The sequence below is a fragment of the Oncorhynchus kisutch genome, unplaced genomic scaffold (assembly GCF_002021735.2).
Source record: "Oncorhynchus kisutch isolate 150728-3 unplaced genomic scaffold, Okis_V2 Okis09a-Okis19a_hom, whole genome shotgun sequence".
Classification (NCBI taxonomy): Eukaryota; Metazoa; Chordata; class Actinopteri; order Salmoniformes; family Salmonidae; genus Oncorhynchus; species Oncorhynchus kisutch.
The window spans coordinates 1040616-1066948 of record NW_022261985.1 but is presented as its reverse complement, the minus strand read 5'-3'; the positions used below and the strand labels follow the sequence as shown (position 1 = coordinate 1066948).

The 26333-nt window shown below is 45.3% G+C and overlaps 1 protein-coding gene across 2 annotated transcripts in view; it reads left to right on the top strand.

Moving 5' to 3' along the window:
• Nucleotides 1-283: 283 nt before the first annotated feature.
• LOC109879774 (IQ motif and SEC7 domain-containing protein 3) overlaps nt 284-26333 on the top strand; it is an 87820-nt gene continuing 61770 nt past the window's right edge. The window contains exons 1-2 of one of the 2 annotated variants that reach the window (XM_031815343.1): nt 284-1084; nt 14981-16230. In XM_031815343.1, the coding sequence (XP_031671203.1) occupies nt 1004-1084; nt 14981-16230 (1331 nt within the window). In that variant the 5' untranslated portion in view covers nt 284-1003. The remainder of the gene's footprint in view (nt 1085-14980; nt 16231-26333) is intronic. The other variant, XM_031815344.1, reaches the window with a different exon arrangement.

Below are 26333 nucleotides of genomic sequence, written 5' to 3'. Positions count from 1 at the left end.
TGCTAATGCAAGCACACACACACGCACACACACAAACACACACACACACACACACACACACACACACACACACACACACACACACACACACACACACACACACACACACACACACACACACACACACACACACACACACACACACATACACACCTCAGGCTGCCCCTGTGAAGGCAGTCTAGGCCTGTACTTACCCTGTAGCTGCATGACTGTATCCCATGTCTGTGTGTCGCTGTCGGATTCCCCCAAAGTTGTTCTTGGTGTGTCCTCATAATAACTCCTCTGTGTGGTGTTGATGCAGTGTGTCTGTCCTCTTTTGAATACTGAAACTGAAATGCACTGTGGTCGTATAGTGTCCTCTGTTCTGTGCTTGTGCTGTCTATACCGGACAGCCTCTGCTGACACACAGACAAACTGACAGACTCCTGTTCTTCTGACCCTGCACACACCTCGTATCACCAGAGACACAGAGAGAGGTTCACACAGAGGTCAAACCCCCTACTACGACCCAGCCAGCCAGCCTGGAGAAGAGGTCAAAGGTCAGCCAGCAGGAAGCAGAACCCTCACTCTGCCGTTTTCTCCTCCTTTCTGCAGCGACGACCTTCCTCCAGACTCACCCTCAGGTGAGGAGGGAAAGAGACAGGGAGAAGGGGAGCTCCAGCCCCAGGTCCAACCCCAGCAGCCTGAGCTCCAAGCCCAGCCCCAACCTGAACCCCAGCCTCAGCCTAAACCCGAGGGCACGAGCGTGGGCGAAACACAGCAGGAGGTCACCCCCGCAGCCTCCCGCTCACCAAGCGGAGGGGAACTCGAGCAGGAGGAGGGAGAGCGAGGAGATAAGGAGGAGGAGGAGATAAAGCAGAAAGAGTTGGTGGATTCGCAGCAGGAGCAGCAGCATGAGGGGGAGGCAGCAGTAGAGGCTGAGGTGGAGGAGGAGGAGGATGGGGCAGAGGCCCGGGGGGGAGCGGCGGGGAGGAGGGCCAGCCTGCACCACACAGCTTCCCCCATGAGGGTGCAGCGCAACGGGGCCTGCTCGCACTCCGCCACCTCCGACTACGAGCTCTCGCTCGACCTCAAAAACAAGCAGGTAGGGTGTGTGGGGGTGGGGGGGAACGGTGTGATATGGGCGGGGGTAGGGGAGAGGGGGGCTCGGCTTGGGTTGTACTGTATGTCTTGTGGTCTTTGTGGTCGTTTGTTGAGGTTCTGTCTGAGGTCAAGGCTGTTTGTTTTGTCTGTTGAGGCTGTTGTTGATTTGGTTCATCTGGGATTGTTTGTTTGTTATGGCTGTTTTTTTGTGGATTGGCCTCGGCTGGCAGTTGATTGACATTATTTGCCTTTGAAGTTGGCTCTGCAGGTGTTCTTAGGGTGTTTTGGGTTGTTGAGTCTTTCTCTCTTCTTCATTAACATGAGTCATCATCATCATCATCATCACCACTGTCATTTTCACCTTCATTGACATAACATGGCTTTTGTCTTTTGAACAGATGTTGAACAGTGACCTTCTACTGAGGCGAAGTGTGTTTTGTTCTCACAGTACCTTCTTCTGCTGTGTGGCAGCTTGCTGTTTAACGAATGGCTCACACTGTGTGTCTAAGTGTCTGGGAGGTTTTTAAATGGAACACATTTAGTTGCTTCCCACCGACTCTTTCTCTCACTCACACAATCACACATTCTCTTGTGTAAATGATACATCGTCATGGTAACAGAATGAAGTAATATTCCCGATGGTGGTTGTGCTGCTTGCATGGACTAAACTCATCTTCTTCTCTCCTGGTCTGTTTGTCTTATGTTGTTTTCACCTTAACATCATATGTTCAGAGTTGCCTTATGTCTAGACTAGAAACTCTACTGTACATGTAGTAAGTGTTCAGGAAATCATCCATGTGTGATGGCCCTGCTAACATACAGAGACCCATCTCCCTGTTCTGTGTCTCACATCTCATTTACATGGTGTGTGTGTGTACGTGCGCATGGGCGTCTGTTTGTCAACTCTGTGTGTGTATGTGTGCCTGTGCATGCATGTGTGTGTGTTGTGTGTGTGTGTGTGTTCTCATCATCCCATTCATCTGAGACGTTGGATTCATCAGACACTCTGCATCAATCTGCATATGAGGGGCCTTGACACTGCATATGAGGGGCCTTGACACTGCATATGAGGGGCTTTGACCACACCCATTCCCCATCCCGTCCACTGACCTTCAACAAGTTAACCTTTCCATTCCTATCCCGTCCACTGACCTTCAACCAGGTAACCTTTCCATTCCCCATCTCATCCACTGATCTTCAACCAGGTAACCTTTCCATTCCCCATCTCATCCACTGACCTTCAACCAGGTAACCTTTCCATTCCCCATCTCATCCACTGACCTTCAACCAGGTAACCTTTCCATTCCCCATCTTATCCACTGACCTTCAACCAGGTAACCTTTCCATTCCCCATCTTATCCACTGACCTTCAACCAGGTAACCTTTCCATTCCCCATCTCATCCACTGACCTTCAACCAGGTAACCTTTCCATTCCCCATCTGTCCACTGACCTTCAGCCAGGTAACTTTTCCATTCCCATTCCGTCCACTGACCTTCAACCAGGTAAGATAACCTTTCCATTCCCATCCCGTCCACTGACCTTCAACCAGGTAAGACAACCTTTCCATTCCCATTCCGTCCACTGACCTTCAACCAGGTAAGACAACCTTTCCATTTCCAGCTCTCACAAAGATCATCAGTCACACCTCAAGACCAGAGAAAGAGAAAAGAGAGAGAAACTTGTGAGCGAACAGTGTAGTTCTCAAGGTGTAAAAACAACAACTTGCTGAACCATATACAGTGCCTTCATTTACGTGTTAGTCATTTATCAGACACTCTTTTCCTCTTAGCGCGAAGATCGCTAGCGGGATCAAATTCAACAAAATCCGGTGAAATCGGAATACAAAATCGTAATATTAAACATTCATGAAAATACAAATGTTATACATGATTCTTTAGCTTAGAACCTTGGTAATCTAACTTTGTTGTCAGATTTCAAAAAGGCTTTACGGCGAAAGCATAGCATTTGATTGTCTGAGGACAGCCCCATGTCAACATATCTTTCAAACCAGCACTAGCAACACAAAATCATAAATAGCGATAAAATAAATCACTTACCTTTGGAGATATTTCTCTGGTTGCAATCCCGAGGGTCCCAGCTACACAATGAATGGTCGTTTTGTTCAATAAAGTCCTTCTTTATATCCCAAAAACGAATTCAACAATCCAGTCTTTCAACATGCATACAAAGGATTCCAAAATGTTACCAGCAAAGTTCGTCCAAACTATGTTTTTTATTAATTGTCTAATATCTAAATAAAGGATCATATTTCAGACGGAGAATAGTATGTTCAATAGCAAAGGAAAAGAACGAAGCGTGCGCCCACATTCACGCTTGAAAAAATACTACTTTTGCCCTGGTGCTCATCTTGGAACGACAACAAATACTTAATTTTTCAAAAAAACAAGTCTTAAACCTTGTATAAAGACCGTTGACATCTAGTGGAAGCCATAGGAACTGCAGTCTGGGAGGCGGAAATAAGATCTTTCAATAGCATTGCATTGGAAGTCATTCCAAGCTCAACATTTTTTTTTAAGGATCAATTTTACTCAGGTTTTCGCCTGCTATATCAGTTCTATTATACTGACAGACATTTTTTATCCAATCCTACCAATTATATGCATATCCTAGCTTCTGGGCCCGAGGAACAGGCAGTTTACTTTGGGCACGTCAGACAGGCGGAAATTCAGGAAACTACCCTTACTCGCAGAGAGGTTAACCAGAGCGACTTACAGTTAGTCGCCCTAATTCACCCCTTATCACCCTCATCCTCTCCCCTATTTCAACCTTACTCTCCCTCATCCTCACCCCTATTTCACCCCTTGTCACCCTCATCCTCACTCCTCTTTCACCCATTATCTCCATCATCCTCACCCCTATTTCAACAATACTCTTCCTCATCGTCATCACTATTTCACCCCTTATCACCCTCATCCTCACCCCTATTCCACCCCTTATCTCTCTTACGCTAACCTCTAGTCCTGATTAAGATTTAAACCCCCCCACCTCGTCACTCTTTTAATCTCTCGTTTAAAGAAGATCTCCTTCACTGCCTCCCTCTCTGTGTGTCAGGATTGCTTCACATGTCTGATGTGTTAGATTGATCTTCTGTCCGGAGAGAGAAACTCATTTCACAGCCTACGGGTGGGGAGTAGGTCCTGCCACAGATTAGCGTGAGAATGATCCCATCACATGGACGATACCTTGATTACTGCAGCAACAGCCCCTAAGGCTGTTTATACAGGTGAAGTCGGAAGCTTACATACACTTAGCTTGTAGTCATTAAAACTCGTTTTTCAACCACTCCACAAATTTCTTGTTAACAAACTATAGTTTTGGCAAGTCGGTTAGGACATCAACTTTGTGCATGACAAAAGTAATTTTCCCAACAATTGTTTACAGACAGATTATTTCACTTATAATTCACTGTATCACAATTCCTGTGGGTCAGAAGTCTGCAAACACTAAGTTGACTGTGCCTTTAAACAGCATGGAAAATTCCAGAAAATTATGTCATGGCTTTAGAAGCTTCTGATAGGCTAATTGACATCATTTGAGTCAATTGGAGGTGTACCTGTGGATGTATTTCAAGGCCTACCTTCAAACTCAGTGTCTCTTTGCTTGACATCATGGGAAAATCAAAAGAAATCAGCCAAGACCTCAAGAAAAAAATTGTAGACCTCCACAAGTCTGGTTCATCCTTGGGAGCTAGAGAGGAATGTACTTTGGTGCGAAATGTGAAAATCAATCCCAGAGCAACAGGAAAGTACCTTGTGAAGATGCTGGATGAAACATGTACAAAAGTATCTATATCCACAGTAAAACGAGTCCTATATTGACATAACCTGAAAGGCCGCTCAGCAAGGAAGAAGCCACTGCTCCAAAACCGCCATAAAAAAGCCAGACTACGGTTTGCAAATGCACATGGGGCCAAAGATCGTATTTTGGGGAGAAATGTCCTCTGGTCTGATGAAACAAAAATATAGCTGTTTGGCCATAATGAACATCATTATGTTTGGAGGAAAAAGGGTGAGGCTTGCAAACCGAAGAACACCATCCCAACCTTGAAGCATGGGGGTGGCAGCATCATGTTGTGGGGGTGCTTTACTGCAGGAGGGACTGGTGCATTCACAAAAATGATGTGGATATATCGAAGCAACATCTCAAGACATCAGTCAGGAAGTTAAAGCTTTGTCGCAAATGAGTCTTCCAAATGGACAATGACCCCAAGCATACTTCCAAAGTTGTAGCAACATGGCTTAATTAAGGACAACAAAGTCAAGGTATTGGAGTGGCCATCACAAAGCCCTGACCTCTATCCCATAGAAAATTTGTGGGCAGAACTGAAAAAGCATGTGTGAGCAGGGAGGCAGGGAGTCAGTTACACCAGCTCTGTCAGGAGAAATGGGCCAAAATTAACCCAAGTTATTGTCGGAAGCTTGTTGAAGGCTAACCGAAACGTTTGACCCAAGTTAAACAATTTAAAGGCAATGCTACCAAATACTAATTGAGTGTATGTAAACTTCTGACCCACTGGGAATGTGATGAAAGAAATAAAGCTGAAGTAAATAATTCTCTCTACCATTATTCTGACATTTCACATTCTTAAAATAATTTTGTGATCCTAACTGACCCAAGACAGGGAATTCTTACTAGGATTATTGTCAGGAATTGTGAAAAACTGAGTTTAAATGTATTTGGCTAAGGTGTATGTAAACTTCCGACTTCAACTGTATGTGCTCACGTAGAGAGTTTTCATAGGATAAATGCCATAGTATATTTCTCACTCTATATTTAACGTAAACGTTTTTCAGAACCAATATTTTGGTATTTGGCAATGTAAGTATTGTATATTAGTACAATCATAGTTAATCATGACCAGGGCAAAGGTAGTGTTCACAAAAGGCTTTTGGTGTATTCTGACATCTATATTCCTGTCATTAGAATCTCCTTGCTCAAGGATAAGCTGAGCCACAATGTGATTTTATACAGAATACATTTACACAGCATAGCCTGCTCTGTAGGTAGTATTGGCAGTAAAGAGCTCATTGCAAGTAAAAACCGTGGATCCAGTCAGTCCTGTAAAAGAACCATTGGTCTAATAGCATTAGTTGTACAAGTGTCCCAGTTGATAGGCTGGTTGATGAAGGCTCCCTCCTCTAACGGCTTTTTCCTGAGTCCCATTTGTCGAATTCCCTCAATTTTGTCTCTGGGCCCATAATTGCCTTTTTGTTCCGCAGATTCCTTCTTGAGAAAGCATTGGATTCGAGCCTCATTAATCAAACTACATTTATCTCTGTAATGTTTCTCAGCGGCCGGGTGAGGGATGTTATCAGACTGCCTGTGTTCCCTCATAATCACACTCCAAACCTCCACCAGAGAGAGGGGATATTTATGAGCAATACATCTCACAATGCCATTATGGAAATGCGAGCTAAGTAATCCACATCAACCCAACTTTTTAAGGCAGATTTTTTTGTTGAGGGGTAGAGGCACTCCGTGTCTCAAAGTTCAATATGTTTACCCGAGCGTCTTTAAACTGCTGATGCTTAAAAATGGGTGGATTAGCACATTTTATCACACCGTTGGCTGGGTATGCTGAGAGCAGTGAAAACTGATCGTGTCCCGTATTCAATACTCAAGAGATGAAATGTTTTGAAAGACGGGTCGATGGAATCCTGTCAAGTTCGTTTTTGATCTTCTGCCAGCTTTTTGCGTCGGTTGAACTGTCACACTTCCTGCCTTTTGAGAAGTGAACGTAGAATCTTCAACTGCCTCTCACAACAAAGGTTAATAAACCTCAAAGGGTTGAAGCCGATGCTCAATAAGTCAACTACTTACTCGACCTCAGTGCTCCAGCCATTACCACGAGCCCGTCCTCCCCAATTAAGATGCCACCAATCTCCTGTGCTTGACCTACTGTATGTTATCGCCTGACTCTCTTACGTTGTGGACACCAAATGAATCTCCATTCCTGATAAACAGTAAGAGCTGTTCTAATTGATGCTCTATTCCTCAGAATTAGCTGTAGCCCTTTTTATGTTACAAAGCCCAGTATAACGCCATAATCATGTAAAGTTGACCATTTTCCTGGTGCAAATTAACTGACCTGACATGAATGAGCTTATAATTAGGAGGTAGCATTAGTCGTGCCCTCTCAACTATGTGTTTTCTGCATGCAAATGTAATCATCTGCTATTTAATCTCTGTGCCAGAACTCAATTTGAGGGTGACACTCATAAATATACATGGGTCACTAAGCTAAACGTCAATGAATACGATGAACGAACAAATTCAACTGAGGATACCTTTTTCTGAACACAAAATTCTTCAAAATCCCTGAAGTGTGTTTGCCTCATAATTGACTTCAGGCTGGGTTTGCATATGTGTTCATTTTGTTGTCCACCTGTATCGTGACATTTGGTGAGATGAAGTGAATGGGTTGCGTGTCAGACTGTGAATGCCAGCTCGTCCTTGGAGACTATTCACCCAGATGAATGCAGCTAGGGAGAAGGCCAAGAGATACCATCCATAGCACATTTCTCTGAATAGCCAGATCTGATAAGCCAGAACAAAAAATAGCACTTCAAAAAAACAGATTGTTCCCCATAGAAAGTCTGACCTTTAATATTGGAAGCCATTTTCATTCCTGGCATAAACATCCCCCCCGAAAACAAACTCTGAATGCGCTATTTCTGCAAGCCTTGGGGTATTAATATTTCAGTGGCAAAGAGGCAGAGTCCCATCTCTCATACACAGACAGGTCTTGTTTCAATTCATCACCAGCAACTCCATACGCTCATCAGGTCAAAGGCCTGGTTGTGTGTGAATTCTGTCTGTCCTATAAAGTCCCCTTGGCTCTCGCCCTTTGACCCCCTAGTGTGTAACGTTTGGTTATCAAACCATATTATAACCCCAAAATACCATTTGCCTCATGTTAGATCGGTGTCACCTCAGCATTTTTAAAATAAATATTTCTGGATTTTTCTTTGAAGAGTTTTCAAAACTGTTCCTGGAGAGCTACCCTCCTGTAGGTTTTCACTCCATCCCCAGTTGTAACTAACCTGATTCAGTTTATCAACCAGCTAATTATTAGAATCAAGTGCGCTAGATGAGGGTTGGAGTGAAATCCTACAGGACGGTAGCGCTCCAGGAACAAGGTTGGAGTGAAAACCTACAGGATGGTAGCTCTCCAGGAACAGGATTGGAGTTAAAACCTACAGGAGGGTAGCTCTCCAGGAACAGGGTGTTACTGTAATTTAATTATGCCAATGTGCTTTCATCAATTGAAAGCCCTTCATCTATTTTATGAGAATTTGTAAGATTTCTTGTTTCCATAAAATACACGCAGACCAGTCTTTAAATAATAGGTAATAGAATTTATTCTCAGAGCGCGCTACCACTTAATCACGTGCAGCAGTTTATATACAGATCATGACGTCATTTCATTGCTTTAACAGAATCCCCTCCTCTCGACCGGGACAAAGTAAGGTGAAAAGTTCATTCTAACTTACCAACACACTCCCAGATAACTTTTGACCCCTCAACATTATCGATCACCACTGAACTGACAGTTTTAATTAACAGAAAACCTAGGAATGCACTCACTGCCTTATCTAAAAACCCCAGAGCTAAGTTTCTGTAGGGTCAACCATAGGCTAACGACCTTATCTGTTTTCACAGTCCACAACCCATTCGTTTGATTCCTAGTTGGAATGGTGTTCATTAACTTTTTATTACTCCTTGTCCATTTCACACAATCCCTTCTTATGAACTCATATTGTTAATCACTTATAAAACAGAGTATAAGTTTACTTAGTTACAATTCTATTGAAAATTGGAAACTGTTTATTCATTTATCCATAATAAATCCAACACGGGGTTGGAGTGAAAACCTACAGGATGTTAGCTCTCCAGGAACAGAGTTGGAGTTAAAACCTACAGGAGGGTAGCTCTCCAGGAACAGGGTTGGAGTGAAAACCTACAGCATGGTAGCTCTCCAGGAACAAGGTTGGAGTGAAAACCTACAGGATGGTAGCTCTCCAGGAACAGAGTTGGAGTGAAAACCTACAGGAGGGTAGCTCTCCAGGAACAGGGTTGGAGTGAAAACCTACAGGATGGTAGCTCTCCAGGAACAAGGTTGGAGTGAAAACCTACAGCATGGTAGCTCTCCAGGAACAAGGTTGGAGTGAAAACCTACAGCATGGTAGCTCTCCAGGAACAAGGTTGGAGTGAAAACCTACAGGATGGTAGCTCTCCAGGAACAGAGTTGGAGTGAAAACCTACAGGATGGTAGCTCTCCAGGAACAGAGTTGGAGTGAAAACCTACAGGATGGTAGCTCTCCAGGAACAGAGTTGGAGTGAAAACCTACAGGATGGTAGCTCTCCAGGAACAGAGTTGGAGTGAAAACCTACAGGAGGGTAGCTCTCCAGGAACAGAGTTGGAGTGAAAACCTACAGGAGGGTAGCTCTCCAGGAACAGAGTTGGAGTGAAAACCTACAGGAGGGTAGCTCTCCAGGAACAGAGTTGGAGAGCCCTGCTCTACCATATCTCCATTGCCTCTCAGTCTACCTCTTTTAGTTCCACTACCCACCTTCCCCCTCCATCCCACCATCTCTCTCTCCTGCTCACCCAGGCTTTCAGTGTCTAATGGAGATGGCAGCATGTACCAGAGAGATACAGGCTCAGATAAAGCTGTGATGGGACCTAAATTCTTTATGCGCCGTCCCCTACCAACTCATTCGGAAGGCAAAACAAACAAGCCAAATTGACGCCTTTAATCAAACGCAGCCCCCTCCCAGCTCCCGGCTCAGATCCAAGGCTACCTCTGCCTCAGACATTATTTCTGTCATTCGTTTTGACAAGTGACAACTTTCTGAGGGATGGGTTGTGGTTATCACCTTAACTCTGTATTTTTAAGCCTACCCATTCTGTCCAGACGAAGTCAGCAGAGTGACGAAGCTGATTTTGTCATATTGAGTGTGTACTCAAAGTTCCGTCTGTCTGAACATTCCAGATAGATAAAAAGTGATGAATATTCAAGGCAAGGCCCAATACCGGTCTGCGGGAAGAGAAAGCGATGTTCTCATTCTGAGATTCCTCACAGAGACTATAGACTGTAGCTTAAAGGGCCAGGCTCATTCAGAACGACTTTAATATTCTCCCAACATCTCTTCCCTTTCTCACAGAGGCCTCGCTGCAGTGCAATGTAAAAGGGATCAGATAAGATGGATTTCTCAGTGTCATTTCGGTTTTCTAAAGAGCCTTTCTAAGGGATGGAGTTCTCCAAATGACAATGGGCTGAGATTGCATCATGCTGCAGCCACCCCACTTATCGCAAATTGCAAAGCCTAGTGTGCATTATTGCATGGCTATCTGTTCTTCCCCATAGAAGTCTATAGGATGCAGGTGACTTTGCTTGGGACTGCAGAGTAGTAGTTGAAAGTATCACGTTGATCCCCTGGTGGCCCCGCAATCCCTTCTAAAACCATTCGCCCAATTGCCTTTGTGCCACAAGGGGATATTTGACGTGAGCGGACTCAGTCCATATATATTTCGGATCCTGTCCTCGGTTCAAGTCCTCAACTGAGCAGAAATATGTCCAGAAACCTTGTGACAAGATGGAGAATAGCACCACATTTTTGTATGTTCTCAGAGAACATTGGAGAGATCAACCCATAGGGATAGTGTAAAGGGTTGACACAGTTTTACTGAAGAGGGTATAACTGACACATCCATCACATGCAAAGAAACTCAAGAAATATATAGAATTTGATTGTTCTGTGAAGAGAGTTGGTAGGTTCCATGCATTTTTTTTATCCCTACCCAAATAAAATCAGAACTGCCTTTTTAACTCACAGTCGTTTATTTCCAGGCACAATTAATAGCTTTCAGGTTATTCAGTGTAGAAGAGAGAGTAGAGTGCATCTCAATTGCACCCACAGATAGTGGTTCTGATTTATTGACAATGAACGTTTTGGCCACACAGATATGAGACAGATAGTAACACATTTTTCTCCCTCTCCTAAATATGCCTTTTTTTCTGTCAAGATCATTTACTATCAGCATCTCTTGCTGAAGACCCTGGCCGTGACCCCACTCCACTATACTGTATAATACCATGCTGCTGAAGACCCTGGCCGTGACCCCACTCTACTATACTGTATAATACCATGCTGCTGAAACCCTGGCCGTGACCCCACTCCACTATACTGTATAATACCATGCTGCTGAAACCCTGGCCGTGACCCTACTCTACTATACTGTATAATACCATGCTGCTGAAGACCCTGGCCGTGACCCCACTCTACTATACTGTATAATACCATGCTGCTGAAACCCTGGCCGTGACCCTACTCTACTATACTGTATAATACCATGCTGCTGAAGACCATATCTGTGACCCCACTCTACTATACTGTATAATACCATGCTGCTGAAGACCGTATCTGTGACCCCACTCTCCGAGGGTATTTCAGGGGGAGTTGCGACAGCAAAAAAACATATTTCCAATTCACATGTGTGTAATACACACTTGTACCTGTGACATAGGACAAATACAAGCACCCACTAATATTATATTATTACAGTGCCTTGCAAAAGTATTCACCCTCCTTGGCGTTTTTCCTATTTTGTTGCATTACAACCTGTAATTTAAATGGATTTTTATTTGGATTTCATGTGATGACGTACACAAAATAGTCCCAAAAATTAAAAAACATTCAAAAACGAAAAGTGGTGCATCCATACAGTATGTATTCACCTCCTTTGCTATGAAGCCCCTAAATAATATCTGGCGCAATCAATTACCTTCAGAAGTCATATAATTAGTTAAATAAAGTCCACCTGTGTGCAATCTAAGTGTCACATGATCTGTCACATGATCACAGTACATATACACCTGTTCTGAAATGCCCCAGAGTCTGCAACACCACTAAGCAAGGGGCACCACCATGCAAGCGGCACTATGAAGACCAAGGAGCTCTCCAAACAGGTCAGGGACAAAGTTGTGGAGAAGTACAGATCAGGGTTCGGTTATAAAAAATATCAGAATCTTTGAACATCCCACAGAGCACTATTAAATCCATTGTCAAAAATGGAACCACAACAAACCTGCCAAGAGAGGGCCGCCCACCAAAACTCACGGACCAGGCAAGTAGGGCATTAGTCAGAGAGGCAACAAAGAGACCAAAGATAAACCTGAAGGAGCTGCAAAGCTCTACAGTGGAGATTGGAGTATCTGTCCATAGGACCGCTTTAAGCTGTACACTCCACAGAGCTGGGCTTTACGGAAGAGTGTCCAGAAAAAATAAGCAAACATGTTTGGTGTTTGCCAAAAGGCATGTGGGAGACTCCACAAACATATGAAATAAGTTACTCTGGTCAGATGAGACTAAAATTGAGCTTTTTGGCCATCAAGGAAAACACTACGTCCGGAGCAAACACAACACCTCTCATTACCCCGAGAACCACATCCCCACAGTGAAGCATGGTGGTGGCAGCATCATGCTGTGAGGATGTTTTTCATTGGCAGGGACTGGGAAACTCGTCAGAATTGAAGGAATGATAAGGGGCGCTAATTACAGGGAAATTCTTGAGGGAAACCTGTTTCAGTCTTCCAGAGATTTGAGACTGGGACAGAGGTTCACCTTCCAGCAGGACAATGACCCTAAGCATAGTGCTAATGCAACACTTGAGTGGTTTAAGGGGAAACATTTAAATGTCTTAGAATGGCCTAGTCAAAACCCAGACCTCAATCCAATTGAGAATCTATGGTAGGACTTAAAGATTGCGATACACCAGCGGAACCCATCCAACTTGAAGAAGCTGGAGCAGTTTTGCCATGAAGAATGGGCAAAAATCCCAGTGGCTGGATGTGCCAAGCATATAGAGACATATCCCAAGAGACTTGCAGCTGTAATTGCTGCAGAAGGTGGCTCTACAAAGTATTGACTCTGGGGGGGTGAATAGTTATGCACGTTCAAGTTTTCAGTTTTTGTTGTCTTATTTCTTGTTCGTTTCACAATAAAAATATTTTGAATCTTCAAAGTGGTAGGCATGTTGTGTAAATCAAATGATACAACCCCCCCAAAAATCTATTTTAATTCCAGGTTGTAAGGCAACAAAATAGGAAAAATGCCAAGGGGGGTGAATACTTTCGCAAGCCACTGTATATATATATATTAGCACTTTCCCCTTAAACCACTCGAGTGTTGCATTAGCACTATGCTTATATATATAATAGAATGCGCTGCCAACCTAAAACAGACACAATTATTATTATTAAATTGATAATACCTATCACATAATGCCTCCTTCATACAGGCACCTTTCATTTTGTCATTTAATTTCTCCTTCATATTCTACCCTCTTACTTTTTTGTCTAACTCATTCCCTCATTCTGTTTCCCTCCATCTCTCTCTTTACCTCCCTATCTCTCTTTACCTACCTCATTCTGTTTCCCTGTCTCTCTATTTTTACCTCCCTCTCTCTATTTTTTACCTCCCTCTCTCTCTTTACCTCCCTCTCTCTAACTCCCTCTATCTCTCTACCTCCCTCTCTCTCTTTACCTCCCTCTGTCTTTACCTACCTCTGTCTAACCCTTCCTCTTTCTCTTTACCTCCCTCTCTCTTTACCTCCCTCTCTCTTTACCTCTCTCTCTTTACCTTCCTCTCTCTTTACCTCCCTTTCTCTTTACCTCTCTCTTTACCTCTCTCTCTTTTCCTCCCTTTCTCTTTACCTCTCTCTCTTTACTTCCCTTTCTCTTTACCTCTCTCTTTACCTCTCTCTCTTTACCTCCCTTTCTCTTTACCTCTCTCTCTTTATCTCTCTCTCTTTACCTCCCTCTCTCTCTAACTCCCTCTATCTCTCTACCTCCCTCTCTCTCTTTACCTCCCTCTGTCTCATTTACCTTCCTCTTTCTCTTTACCTCCCTCTCTCTTTACCTCCCTCTCTCTTTACCTCTCTCTCTTTACCTTCCTCTCTCTTTACCTCCCTTTCTCTTTACCTCTCTCTTTACCTCTCTCTCTTTTCCTCCCTTTCTCTTTACCTCTCTCTCTTTACTTCCCTTTCTCTTTACCTTTCTCTTTACCTCTCTCTCTTTACCTCTCTCTCTACCTCTCTCTTTACCTCCTTCTCTCTCTTGACCTCCCTCTCTCTTTCAGCTCTGATATTGATATTATGTGCACCATGGAGGGTGAATTTTGAAAGTGTAAAAACGTTGTTAATTATAAGGCAGCCTCTCTCTCCGTGCTGATTGATCCCGCTGTACACCAAAAGGATTATGGGTCTCGTAGGTGCTATATTTGCGGCGTCTTGTCACCCACCATTACTTTTCTTTGCTCTGAGTAAATGTTCAGGTGTCCAATATTTTTCCTCTCTAATGACCATTTTTTTTGTGTTGAGGGAGTGATAAATTGTCCGTACCATTTTTGTGACCTTAACGTTTACATGTTCAGGTTCATGTCCATTTGCATTAGATCCTATCAATGTCATTGTGTTTCAAAGGTCGTCATGGTCACCTCTTGTCATTTGGAGTAACTGCAGCCTTATTTGATTGGAAAGTATCACATTCATTGTATTTTTGGCAATTTAAAGAAGAGGTATACAGGGCATGTCTTTGTAAATGTGGATGCTGGTGTTTAGAGATGGCATCTTGTTCATCTTGAGGGAGAACCACGTGCTAAGTGTTATTATGGATGTCCTTTGTATTTGTGTTGTCTTCCTGCTTTTATCTCCAACTCCTCTGCCTACAGCCAAATCCCCACTTCATGTCATAGAATGTTTTGTTACCCAACTGCCTTGTACTGTCAACTGCTGCATGTAGCGTTCAAATATCCAAGCAGCTCAGTTTCACTCATACCTTTCCTGTCTCCCTCTCCTCCTTGTTTTCCAGATCGAAATGTTAGAGCACAAATACGGCGGCCACCTCATCTCCCGCCGCGCTGCCACCAAGATCCAGACCGCCTTCCGCCAGTACCAGCTCAGCAAGAACTTCGAGAAGATCCGCAACTCCCTGCTGGAGAGTCGCCTGCCGCGGCGCATCTCCATGCGCAAGGTGCGCGTGCAGAACGCTGAGGGCTTCTCCGCCGAGCGGGCACTGGCCGAAGGCTGCAGCCTGGCGGGTATCCCCCTAGTGCGCTCGCCATCACTGCCCGCCACAGTGGGCGGCACCCTGACCGACCTGGAGGACTCATTCACAGAGCAGGTGCAGTCGTTGGCAAAGTCCATTGACGACGCACTCAGCAACTGGAGCCTGAAGACCATGTGCTCCCTCCAGGAAGGAGGGGCCTACCAGTTCAGTGCAGAGTCCTTCAGTGCGGCCGGGGGAGGAGGGGAAGTGGGAGGAGGAGGGTTGGACCAGGCTTTTCTCCAGAGCATATCCGGTGGGGAGAATACAGGCGACCTGCCCCGCAGCGCCAGCAAGCTGCTGATGGCCTTCCGCGACGTGACCGTTCAGATTGACAATCAGAACTTCCGCATGTCCTCCTCCGTCATGGAGTCATCGGCCTCTGTCTCCATGGGCAACTGCGTCCAGCAGCAGCAGGGGGGTGCAGCCACCACCCCCACCATGCCCACCGCTCCCCCGCCCTCACCCCCTAAAAAACACTCCCCTCCTCCCCCTGAAGAGGTCCCCGCCGAACCCACAGACCCCCCTGTCCCTCCCCACGAGCCCCCTCCGCCCCCAGAACCAGTGGTAGAAGGAGAGGGGCAGGACGCCGACTTCCCTGCGCCCCCGCCCAGTGAAGAGGAGCTAGAGGAGGAGGAGGGCCAGCAACCCCCCTTGACCCCCCTGGACAAACTAGCCAACCCACAGACCCCGGAGGTGGTCATCCAGCCCGTCCAGCCACCTCAACCCCAGGATGGTGCACCCTCAGTGGCAACCCCATCCACCGAGGCCCTGGAGGCCAAGCGGAGCGGCTCGGAGACGGCTGAAACCAGTTCCGAGCAGATAAGCTGCAGCAACAGCACTTCCACGGAGGCACGCTCGGCATCGGAGGCCTCATCCAAGGAGGCCCTGCAGGCCATGATCCTCAGCCTGCCGCGCTACCACTGCGAGAACCCGGCCAGCTGCAAGTCGCCCACACTCTCCACCGACGTCATGCGCAAGCGCCTCTACCGCATCGGCCTCAACCTTTTCAATGTGTGAGTACCCAACCATTCCCTCCTCACCCAGGCTGGGTTAGTGAAAGAAATATTGTGGTGATGATGCTATTGCTAACATCTAGCCAGTGATCGGCGAATGGGAGTGAACTGACAAAAATTCATCCATGGACAAACAATGCTCTTACATGACACACACACACACACACACATATAAGGGTGGGGGTTTACAATCATGGATTTCACCATGAGACAGCACTTTATTACAAGGAGGCTTAAAAATATATGAGAAAAGAAAGACCTCTTCAGTTCTCCCAATTTAAAAAAGGGAAGTATCTTCTGTAAGTTTCTCCATGATTTTCACTGCTCTCAGCTTGCATCTCTCTCTTTCTCTCTGCCCCTCTCTCTTTCTGACTACACATATCATTCTCTATTTATACCATCTCTCTCTTTCTCTCTGCCTCTCTCTCTTTCTGACTACACATATCATTCTCTATTTACACCATCTCTCTCTTTCTCTCTGCCTCTCTCTCTTTCTGACTACACATATCATTCTCTATTTACACCATCTCTCTCTTTCTCTCTGCCTCTCTCTCTTTCTGACTACACATATCATTCTCTATTTACACCATCTCTCTCTTTCTCTCTGCCTCTCTCTCTTTCTGACTACACATATCATTCTCTATTTACACCATCTCTCTCTTTCTCTCTGCCTCTCTCTCTTTCTGACTACACATATCATTCTCTATTTACACCATCTCTCTCTTTCTCTCTGCCTCTCTCTCTTTCTGACTACACATATCATTCTCTATTTACAACCATCTCTCTCTTTCTCTCTGCCTCTCTCTCTTTCTGACTACACATATCATTCTCTATTTACACCATCTCTCTCTTTCTCTCTGCCTCTCTCTCTTTCTGACTACACATATCATTCTCTATTTACACCATCTCTCTCTTTCTCTCTGCCTCTCTCTCTTTCTGACTACACATATCATTCTCTATTTATACCATCTCTCTCTTTCTCTCTGCCTCTCTCTCTTTCTGACTACACATATCATTCTCTATTTACACCATCTCTCTCTTTCTCTCTGCCTCTCTCTCTTTCTGACTACACATATCATTCTCTATTTACACCATCTCTCTCTTTCTCTCTGCCTCTCTCTCTTTCTGACTACACATATCATTCTCTATTTACAGCTCACACACTAAACATATCTTTCTCTATTTACAACCATCTCTCTCCGCCCTTTTCCTCCCCCTCTCTCTCCCTCCCTGCAGCTGTGGTTAACCGCCTCTGTTCTGCAGAGCGCCTGTCACCTTCTGTTTGTCTTTGCGCCCAGAAATATCTTCTCTCTTTTATCTGCGGCTGTCTCCTCTCCCCTTATATGGTCCATATCCACTTAAGCCGAGATCAGCCTGGAGAGGGAGAAACTGTATGCCATGATCCCCAGATTAGAATACCACAGATGTCGTCATTAAGGGACGTCTCTATATTGTCCTCTAATAGTTGTGTTAAACATGGAGCGTCTGTGAACCTCCCAGAACGAGAGGGTGAGAGAGTGTGAGGGAGAAGGTGGTGGGGAGAGGGGGATAAGGAGATTGGGAGAGAGCTGCAGAAACGGCCTCCATGTAAAAGCTCACATGCTGCAGCATCATCACAGCAGACACACACACACACACACAAATATAAACACACACAAATATAAACACACACACACTTACACAATTATATACACACACACATACATTCGGAAAGTATTCAGACCCATTTTTTCCCCCACATTTTGTTATATTACAACCTTATTCAAAAATGGATTTAATTAATTTTTGTTCCTCATCAATCTACACACAATACCCCATAATGACAAAGCATTCAGACCCTTTGCTATGAGACTCAAAATTGAGCTCAGTTGCATCCTGTTTCCATAGATCATCCTTGAGATGTTTCTACAACTTGATTGGAGTCTGTGGTAAATTCTATTGATTGGACATGATTTGGAAAGGCACACACCTGTCTATATAAGGTCCCACAGTTGACAGTGCATGTCAAAGCAACAACCATGTCATGTCGAAGGAATTGTTTGTAGAAGGGGTACCAAAACATTTCCGCAGCCTTGAAGGTCCCCAAGAACCTTTAAGAATAATTTAAGAATCATTCTTAACTGGAAGGAGTGTGGAACCTCCTGCCTGTCCAAACTGAGAAATTGGGAGAGAAGGGCCTTGGTCAAGGAGGTGGCCAAGAACCCGGTGGTCACTCTGACAGAGCTCTAGAGATCCTCTGCGGAGATGGGAGAACCTTCCAGAAGGACAACCATCTTTGCAGCACTCCATCAATCAGGCCTTCCTGGCTAAATTCCCAATCTGGCCCTCAAACCATCACGGTCACCTAATAATCCCCAGTTTACAATTGGCTCATTCATCCCCCTCCTCTCCCCTGTAACTATTCCCCAGATCGTTGCTGCAAATGAGAACGTGTTCTCAGTCAACTTACCTGGTAAAATAACAGATAAATAAATCAAATAAATGGTAGAGTGGCCAGACAGATACCACTCCTCAGTAAAAGGCACATGACAGCCCACTTGGAGTTTGCCAAAAGGCACCTAAAGGAGAAACAGGATTCTCTGGTCTGAGAAACAGGATTCTCTGGTCTGATGAAACTAATGTCTGACGTGGCATTTGGCCTGAATGCCAAGCGCCACGTCTGGAGGAAACCTGGCACGGAGGAAACCTGGCACCATCCCTACGGTGAAGCATAGTGGTGGCAGCATCATGCTGCGGGGATGTTTTTCAGCGGCAGGGACTGGGAGACTATTCAGGATTGAAGCGAAGATGAAAGGAGCAAAGTACAGAGAGATCCTTGATGAAAACCTGCTCCTGACTGCTCAGGACCTCAGACTGGGGCGAAGGTTAAACTTTCAACAGGACAACAACCCTAAGCACACAGCTAAGACAATGCAGGAGTGGCTTTGGGCCAAGTCTCTGAATGTCCTTGAGTGACCCAGCCAGATCCTGGACTTGAACCCAATTGAACATCTCTGGAGATACCTGAAAATAGCTCTGCAGCGACGCTCCCCATCCAACCTGACAGAGCTTGAAAGGATCTGCAGAGAAGAATGGGAGAAACTCCCCAAATACAGGTGTCAAATCAAATGTTTTTAGTCACATACACCGAATACAACAGGTTGTAGACCTTTCAGTGAAATGCTTACTTACGAGCCCCTAACCAACAATGCCGCTTAAAAACGTATGGATAAGAATAAGAAATACAGTATCAAGTAATTAAAGAGCTGCAGTAAAATAACAATAGCGAGACTATATACAGGGGGGTACCGGTACAGAGTCAATGTGCGGGGGGGGGGGGGGGGGGGGGGGGGGGGCAGTGGTTAGATGAGGTAATATGTACATGTAGGTAGAGTTATTAAGTGACTATGTATAGATGACAACAACAGAGAGTAGCAGCGGTGTAAAGGGGGGGGGGGCAGTGAAAATAGTCTGGGTGACCATTTGATTAGATGTTCAGGAGTCTTATGGCTTGGGGGTAGAAGCTGTTTAGAAGCATGCCAAGCTTGTAGCGTCATAACCAAGTAGACTCGAGGCTGTAATCGCTGCCAAAGGTGCTTCAACAAAGTACTGAGTAAAGGGTCTGAATACATATGTAAATGTGATATTTAAAAATATATATATCTTAGCAAAATTACTAAAAAAGACTGTTTTTCGCTTTGTCATTATGTGGTATTATTGTGTGTAGATTGATGAGAGAAAAAAAACAATTGAATACATTTTAGAATAAGGTAACGTAACAAAATGTGGAGTAAGTCAAGGGGTCTGAATACTTCCCAAATGCACTGTACCCACACACACACACAAATACACACACCCACACACACACAATTACACACACAAATACACACATGTGCAAATATACACACACACACACACAAAGTGCTGGTGTCTTTGTAAAAAACCCACGTGAGATCAGAAGGCTTTAATGGGGCTCTCCAGACAGACTAAAAGAGCTGGACCAGCACTTTCTCTGCTGTTTGAGGAGGAGGGAACTGGATGAAGAGGTGTCTAGAGGGCTCCTCTCATTTACACTGTATCTCCCAGAAAGAGGGACAAAGAACGAGAGAGAGAATGAGAGAGGGAGAAAGAACGAGAGAGAGAATGAGAAGGGGAGAAAGAACGAGAGAGAGAATGAGAGGGAGAAAAAGAACGAGAGAGAGAATGAGAGAGGGAGAAAGAACGAGAGAGAGAATGAGAGGGAGAGAAAGAATGAGAGAGAGAATGAGCGAGGGAGAAAGAACGAGAGAGAGAATGAGAGGGAGAGAAAGAACGAGAAAGAGAATGAGAGAAGGAGAAAGTACGAGAGAGAGAATGAGAGACTACAGAATGTGGGATAGAGTGAAAAGAGTGAAATTAACATATGAACTAATGATAGAATGAGAATGACAGAGGGAAAGAATGAAACAACTTGCAATGGAAGGACTGGGATAAAAAGAGAGGGGGAGAGAAAGAGGCACATCTTTCGTAGATTCACATCCTCTCGCCTCCTCCTCCTCCTCAAAACGCATAGGAAAGACTAAATGAGATAAATCCAGAGAGAGAGAGAGAGAGCAAGAGAGATAGAGAGATAGAGAGAGAGAGAGCAAGAGAGATAGAGAGATAGAGAGAGAACAGTATTTGCAAGGTTGTTCTGAGTTTACTCATCTGAAACTATTCCCAGCACCTTGTTAATTATTCATGTTATTTATATGAACATTCTGATGGATGTTTAAAGCGATTTCAGTTCCATAGATCGTATGAAAATCCTATATTCCCCCAACTGATGTCTTTTGAAAGTATACAGATTATCCTAGGCATACATTTAAAGCACATTAATTCATGAAATACATGCACGCACCCAATTATGCTAATCTGACATCCATTTTGTGATTACTCATAACATAGCTTCTTCTGTGTTTTGAACCTCCTAGCGTTATTATGTCATACTGAATACACATAGATTACAGAAGATAAGGATGCTTGGCAACTGTGACCAAACATCTCCCTTTTCAATCAGTGTTCAAATCCTCCTTCAAGAATAGTTCCGTCATATGCTGACGAGATCTCTGGTATCAAAACTGTCTCAACACAAATCGAGTGTGAATGATCATGCATTTAATATATGGTAATATTGAAGTTCTTGCAGGATATTTCCATATAACACCATCTCTGCGTTGCCCATCTACATGAGACTCAAGTCATTAGCAAGTTTCAGATTCCCAGTTACTACTGGTGTTATAGGGTAGTGTGCAGAAGAATTCAGGATCTGTGGCAGAGTAAAAGGAGCCCCTCCTGTTATATGCTTTTAATTCAGCAGCACTGAACACTTCCCTCTGCATTCAACTAGCCACCATGCCCACTCCTCAGCTCAGCCACCATGCCCACTCCTCAGCTCAGCCACCATGCCCACTCCTCAGCTCAGCCACCATGCCCACTCCTCAGCTCAGCCTCCATGCCCACTCCTCAGCTCAGCCTCCATGCCCACTCCTCAGCTCAGCCACCATGCCCACTCCTCAGCTCAGCCTCCATGCCCACTCCTCAGCTCAGCCACCATGCCCACTCCTCAGCTCAGCCACCATGCCCACTCCTCAGCTCAGCCACCATGCCCACTCCTCAGCTCAGCCACCATGCCCACTCCTCAGCTCAGCCTCCATGCCCACTCCTCAGCTCAGCCACCATGCCCACTCCTCAGCTCAGCCACCATGCCCACTCCTCAGCTCAGCCACCATGCCCACTCCTCAGCTCAGCCACCATGCCCACTCCTCAGCTCAGCCTCCATGCCCACTCCTCAGCTCAGCCTCCATGCCCACTCCTCAGCTCAGCCACCATGCCCACTCCTCAGCTCAGCCTCCATGCCCACTCCTCAGCTCAGCCACCATGCCCACTCCTCAGCTCAGCCACCATGCCCACTCCTCAGCTCAGCCTCCATGCCCACTCCTCAGCTCAGCCACCATGCCCACTCCTCAGCTCAGCCACCATGCCCACTCCTCATCTCAGCCACCATGCCCACTCCTCAGCTCAGCCTCCATGCCCACTCCTCAGCTCAGCCAGCATGCCCACTCCTCAGCTCAGCCACCATGCCCACTCCTCAGCTCAGCCTCCATGCCCACTCCTCAGCTCAGCCTCCATGCCCACTCCTCAGCTCAGCCACCATGCCCACTCCCCAGCTCAGCCTCCATGCCCACTCCTCAGCTCAGCCACCATGCCCACTCCTCAGCTCAGCCTCTCTTCCCATGCAGCATAAGAGACATTTTCCATTTCAATTCTGCTGCTTTTTCCTTTTGACTGCTCAGTCCGTTTTAGAATTCAATTGCCGTTCTGCCATTCACTCTGCCTAGTGAAAAGTGACTAAGTCAAGCCCAGATAAGGACTCCCAAGACAAGTGTCAGACAGATGCATGATGGGTACATGGCAGGGGGCGGCTGTAGGGGGAGCAGTGGGGGGGAGCAAACAGCACACCTGGAAATATCTCTGAAAGGAGAAGACTTGACACGAAATTAACCTCCTACCATGGGAGTATCCTTAAGGGCCCGGGCTACCCCTCTTTGAAGATAATGGTTCGGGCTATTCTCCATCTGTAGATATTAAGAGTGAAAAAGGCCATTGACTGCCTAGATGGAACCAATCAGTCAGAGTACAAAAGGGGTGGATCCTAAGAATAATGGCAACCGTCCAAAGCCCAAATTCCTCATTAGCAATTCCGTTGCAAGTGGAGGATGTAATTAAAAGTTCCAGGCCACTGAGGGAATTCGGGCCATGGGAAATGTCCTGAAAGGTTTTGAGAACATTGGGTTGAAGCAGCATATTTTCCCCCTCCCTCCTCCCTCCCTCCCTCCCTCCCTCCCTCCCTCCCTCCCTCCCTCCCTCCCTCCCTCCCTCCCTCCCTCCCTCCCTCCCTCCCTCCCTCCCTCGCTAGTGCGATTCTTTCCCACATCCAAAATATCAGAAGTATCCAACATACTGGATGTTCCTAACTCCTAACTCGTAATGAACGTTCGTTGAGATGGAAGAAATGGTGCAGTGTGGTGGAATGAGTGGCAGATGAGGGGTCCTCGGAGCTGAGTGCTGAGTCACCGGAGACTCCAGGTGCATATGCCTGCTCAAAAATGCCCTATCATCACAGTGTCTGACAGGGCTCAGCTAACACTCATTCTCAAAAAAGTATTTCTCAAAATTCCAGGAACTTTCAATAAACTCCCTAGTTTTTCTGAAATCCTGGTTGGAGGATCCCGGAATCAGGAAGGAATAAGCAGGAAATTCGGAATCCTCCAACCAGGATTTCTGGAAAACCAGGGAATTTAACCTTAGTTATCAAACAAGTGAAATCTAATTGTATTAGTCACATGCGCCGAATACAACTTACTTACAGTGAAATACTTACTTACAAGCCCCGAACCAACAGTGCAGTTTCTAAAAAATACAGTTAAGTTATGTCATTGACAGAAGGCGCATCCATTTTTATTTTGTCCTTATCTCACTCTCCCCTCAAATGCAGAGGTATGGTTTGTTGAGCTAATTCAGCTAACCTGGCTAGTAGTATCTTGTGTATTATGCTAAGGAAAGCTAATTTGGCTAACCTGGCTAATATCCTGTCTGTATAGACTATGGTAGGAAGAGCTAATATGCTTAATATCCTGTTTATGTATACCCGATGGTAGGAAGAGCTAATATGTTAATATCCTGTTTATGTATACCCTATGGTAGGAAGAGCTAACCTGGCTAATATCCTTGTCACGCCCTGACCATAGAGAGCTTTTATTCTCTATGTTGGTTAGGTCAGTGTGTGATTTAAGGGTGGGTTATCTAGGTGAATTATATTTCTATGTTGGCCTAGTATGGTTCCCAATCAGAGGCAGCTGTTTATCGTTGTCTCTGATTGGGGATCATATTTAGGTAGCCATTTTCCCATTGTGCTTTGTGGGATCTTGTCTATGTATAGTTGCCTGTGAGCATTATATTAGCGTCACATTTCATTTGTTCTTTAAAGTTTTATATTCCAAAATAAAGGATGGAAACATACCACGCTGCATCTTGGTCCACTCCTTATAACGATCGTGACAATCCTGCTCATATACACTATGGTAGGAATAGCTAATATGCTTAATATCCTGCTCATATACACTATGGTAGGAATAGCTCATTTGCTTAATATCCTGTTCATATACACTATGGTAGGAAGAGCTAATATGCTTAATATCCTGTTTATATATACACTATGGTAGGAAGAGCTAATATGCTTAATATCCTGTTTATATATACACTATGGTAGGAAGAGCTAACCTGGCTAATATCCTGTTCATATATACACTATGGTAGGAAGAGCTAACCTGGCTAATATCCTGTTCATATATACACTATGGTAGGAAGAGCTAACCTGGCTAATATCCTGTTCATATACACTAGTGAGCTGTGAATAGAAAGCAGTGGTCTCAGGAATAGATTTGGATTTCAGCGATTTCGTAACCTTTTCATTGTGCGATTGCCAAGCGGCATTGGTAACAGAGCAGGTATGGGTTTACGTGTCTACATCTGCCAGCCTCCTACTTCATTTGTCATGTGTTTGTCATGAAAGGCAGCGAATAATCCACACATATGGTAAATAGCTCAAAAAAGTGCTCTTTTATGCCGATTGTGTTTTTGAAAAGCAACCATTGTGGCACTTCAAGATTTTTCTCTTTGACTTTGAGGAAAGTTTTCTGGCAGTGACAAATCCAAACCTCATAATATCCCCGCTCCTCCACCCCCAGCCCTTTCCACTGATGATCACTCAACTTGAAAAATTAAAACCGGATGGCTTGCTGACAGGGAGAGAGAGAGAGAGAGAGGGAAGGCAAGAGTAGAAAAAAAGAGAGAAAATCAGGTTTATTAGTTCCAGCAGTTTCATATCCTCCCTCTAATTCCTGAGCTGTGCACCTCTTGCATCCTAAGCAGGCCTTGGTGTGCTCTGGGCTAAGACAGCCCCCCCCTGCTCTCTGCACCCCTCCCTCTCCCACCTCTTTCTGCCTCCCCCATCTAAAAGGGGCAACATTTCAACATTTGGCGTAGTGAGCAGTTTATGGGTGAGGAAGGAGGAGTGGATAGGAGAGTTTAAAGAGGAGTTGGGGTGGGTGAGTTGAGTCCCATAACAGATAATTAAGAGAGATGGTGAAGGGAGCCTGTCTCCTGTTATCCCCTTAATGCAGCACAGTGGCTCAGGCCAGGTGGAATGAGAGGGCTGTGTCCGTGTGTCACAGCAGGTGGTCTGCACTACCCTGCACAGAGAACTAAAGAGAGAGTGGAGAGAGGCAGGTGAGGTAATAAGTGGTGTGTGTGTGTGTGTGTGTGTGTGTGTGTGTGTGTGTGTGTGTATGTGTATGTGTATGTGTATGTGTATGTGTGTGTGTGTGTGTGTGTATGTGTATGTGTATGTGTGTGTGTGTGTGTGTGTGTGTGTGTGTGTGTGTGTGTGTGTGTGTGTGTGTGTGTGTGTGTGTGTGTGTGTGTGTGTGTGTGTGAGTGTGTCTATGTGTGTGTGTGTGCGCTTGTCTCTCAGCACATGGTCTGCACTACTAGCCATAAAAGGAGGTAGGGTTGGAGAGAGCGGATAGGGATTTGAGGTGGAGAGGGACTAATAGAGTTTTCACCTGAAGTGAGGATAGAATATGATAGCTGACCTGTTGATAAGTACAGAAGGACAATAGCATGACAAACAGATATAAACAGAGAGAGAGAGAGAGAGAGAGAGAGGGAGAGAGAGAGAGAGAGGGAGAGAGGCAGAGAAGGGGAGAGAGGGGGAGAGAGAGGGAGAGAGAGAGAGAGAGAGAGAGAGAGAGGGAGGGAGAGAGAGAGAGAGAGGGAGAGAGAGAGAGAGAGGGAGAGAGAGAGAGAGAGAGAAAGAGAGGTGGAGAGAGAGAGAGGGGAGAAAGAGAGAGAGGGAGAAAGAGAGAGGGAGATTGAGAGAGCGAGAGAGGCGGAGAGAGAGAGAAAGAGAGAGAGAGGTAGAGGGGAGAGGCGGAGAGAGGGATATTGAGAGAGCGAGAGAGGGCGGAGAGAGAGAGACATGAGAATCCGAGAGAGAGAGGGAGCAGAGAGAGAGAGAGAGAGAGAGAGAGGGAGGCGGAGAG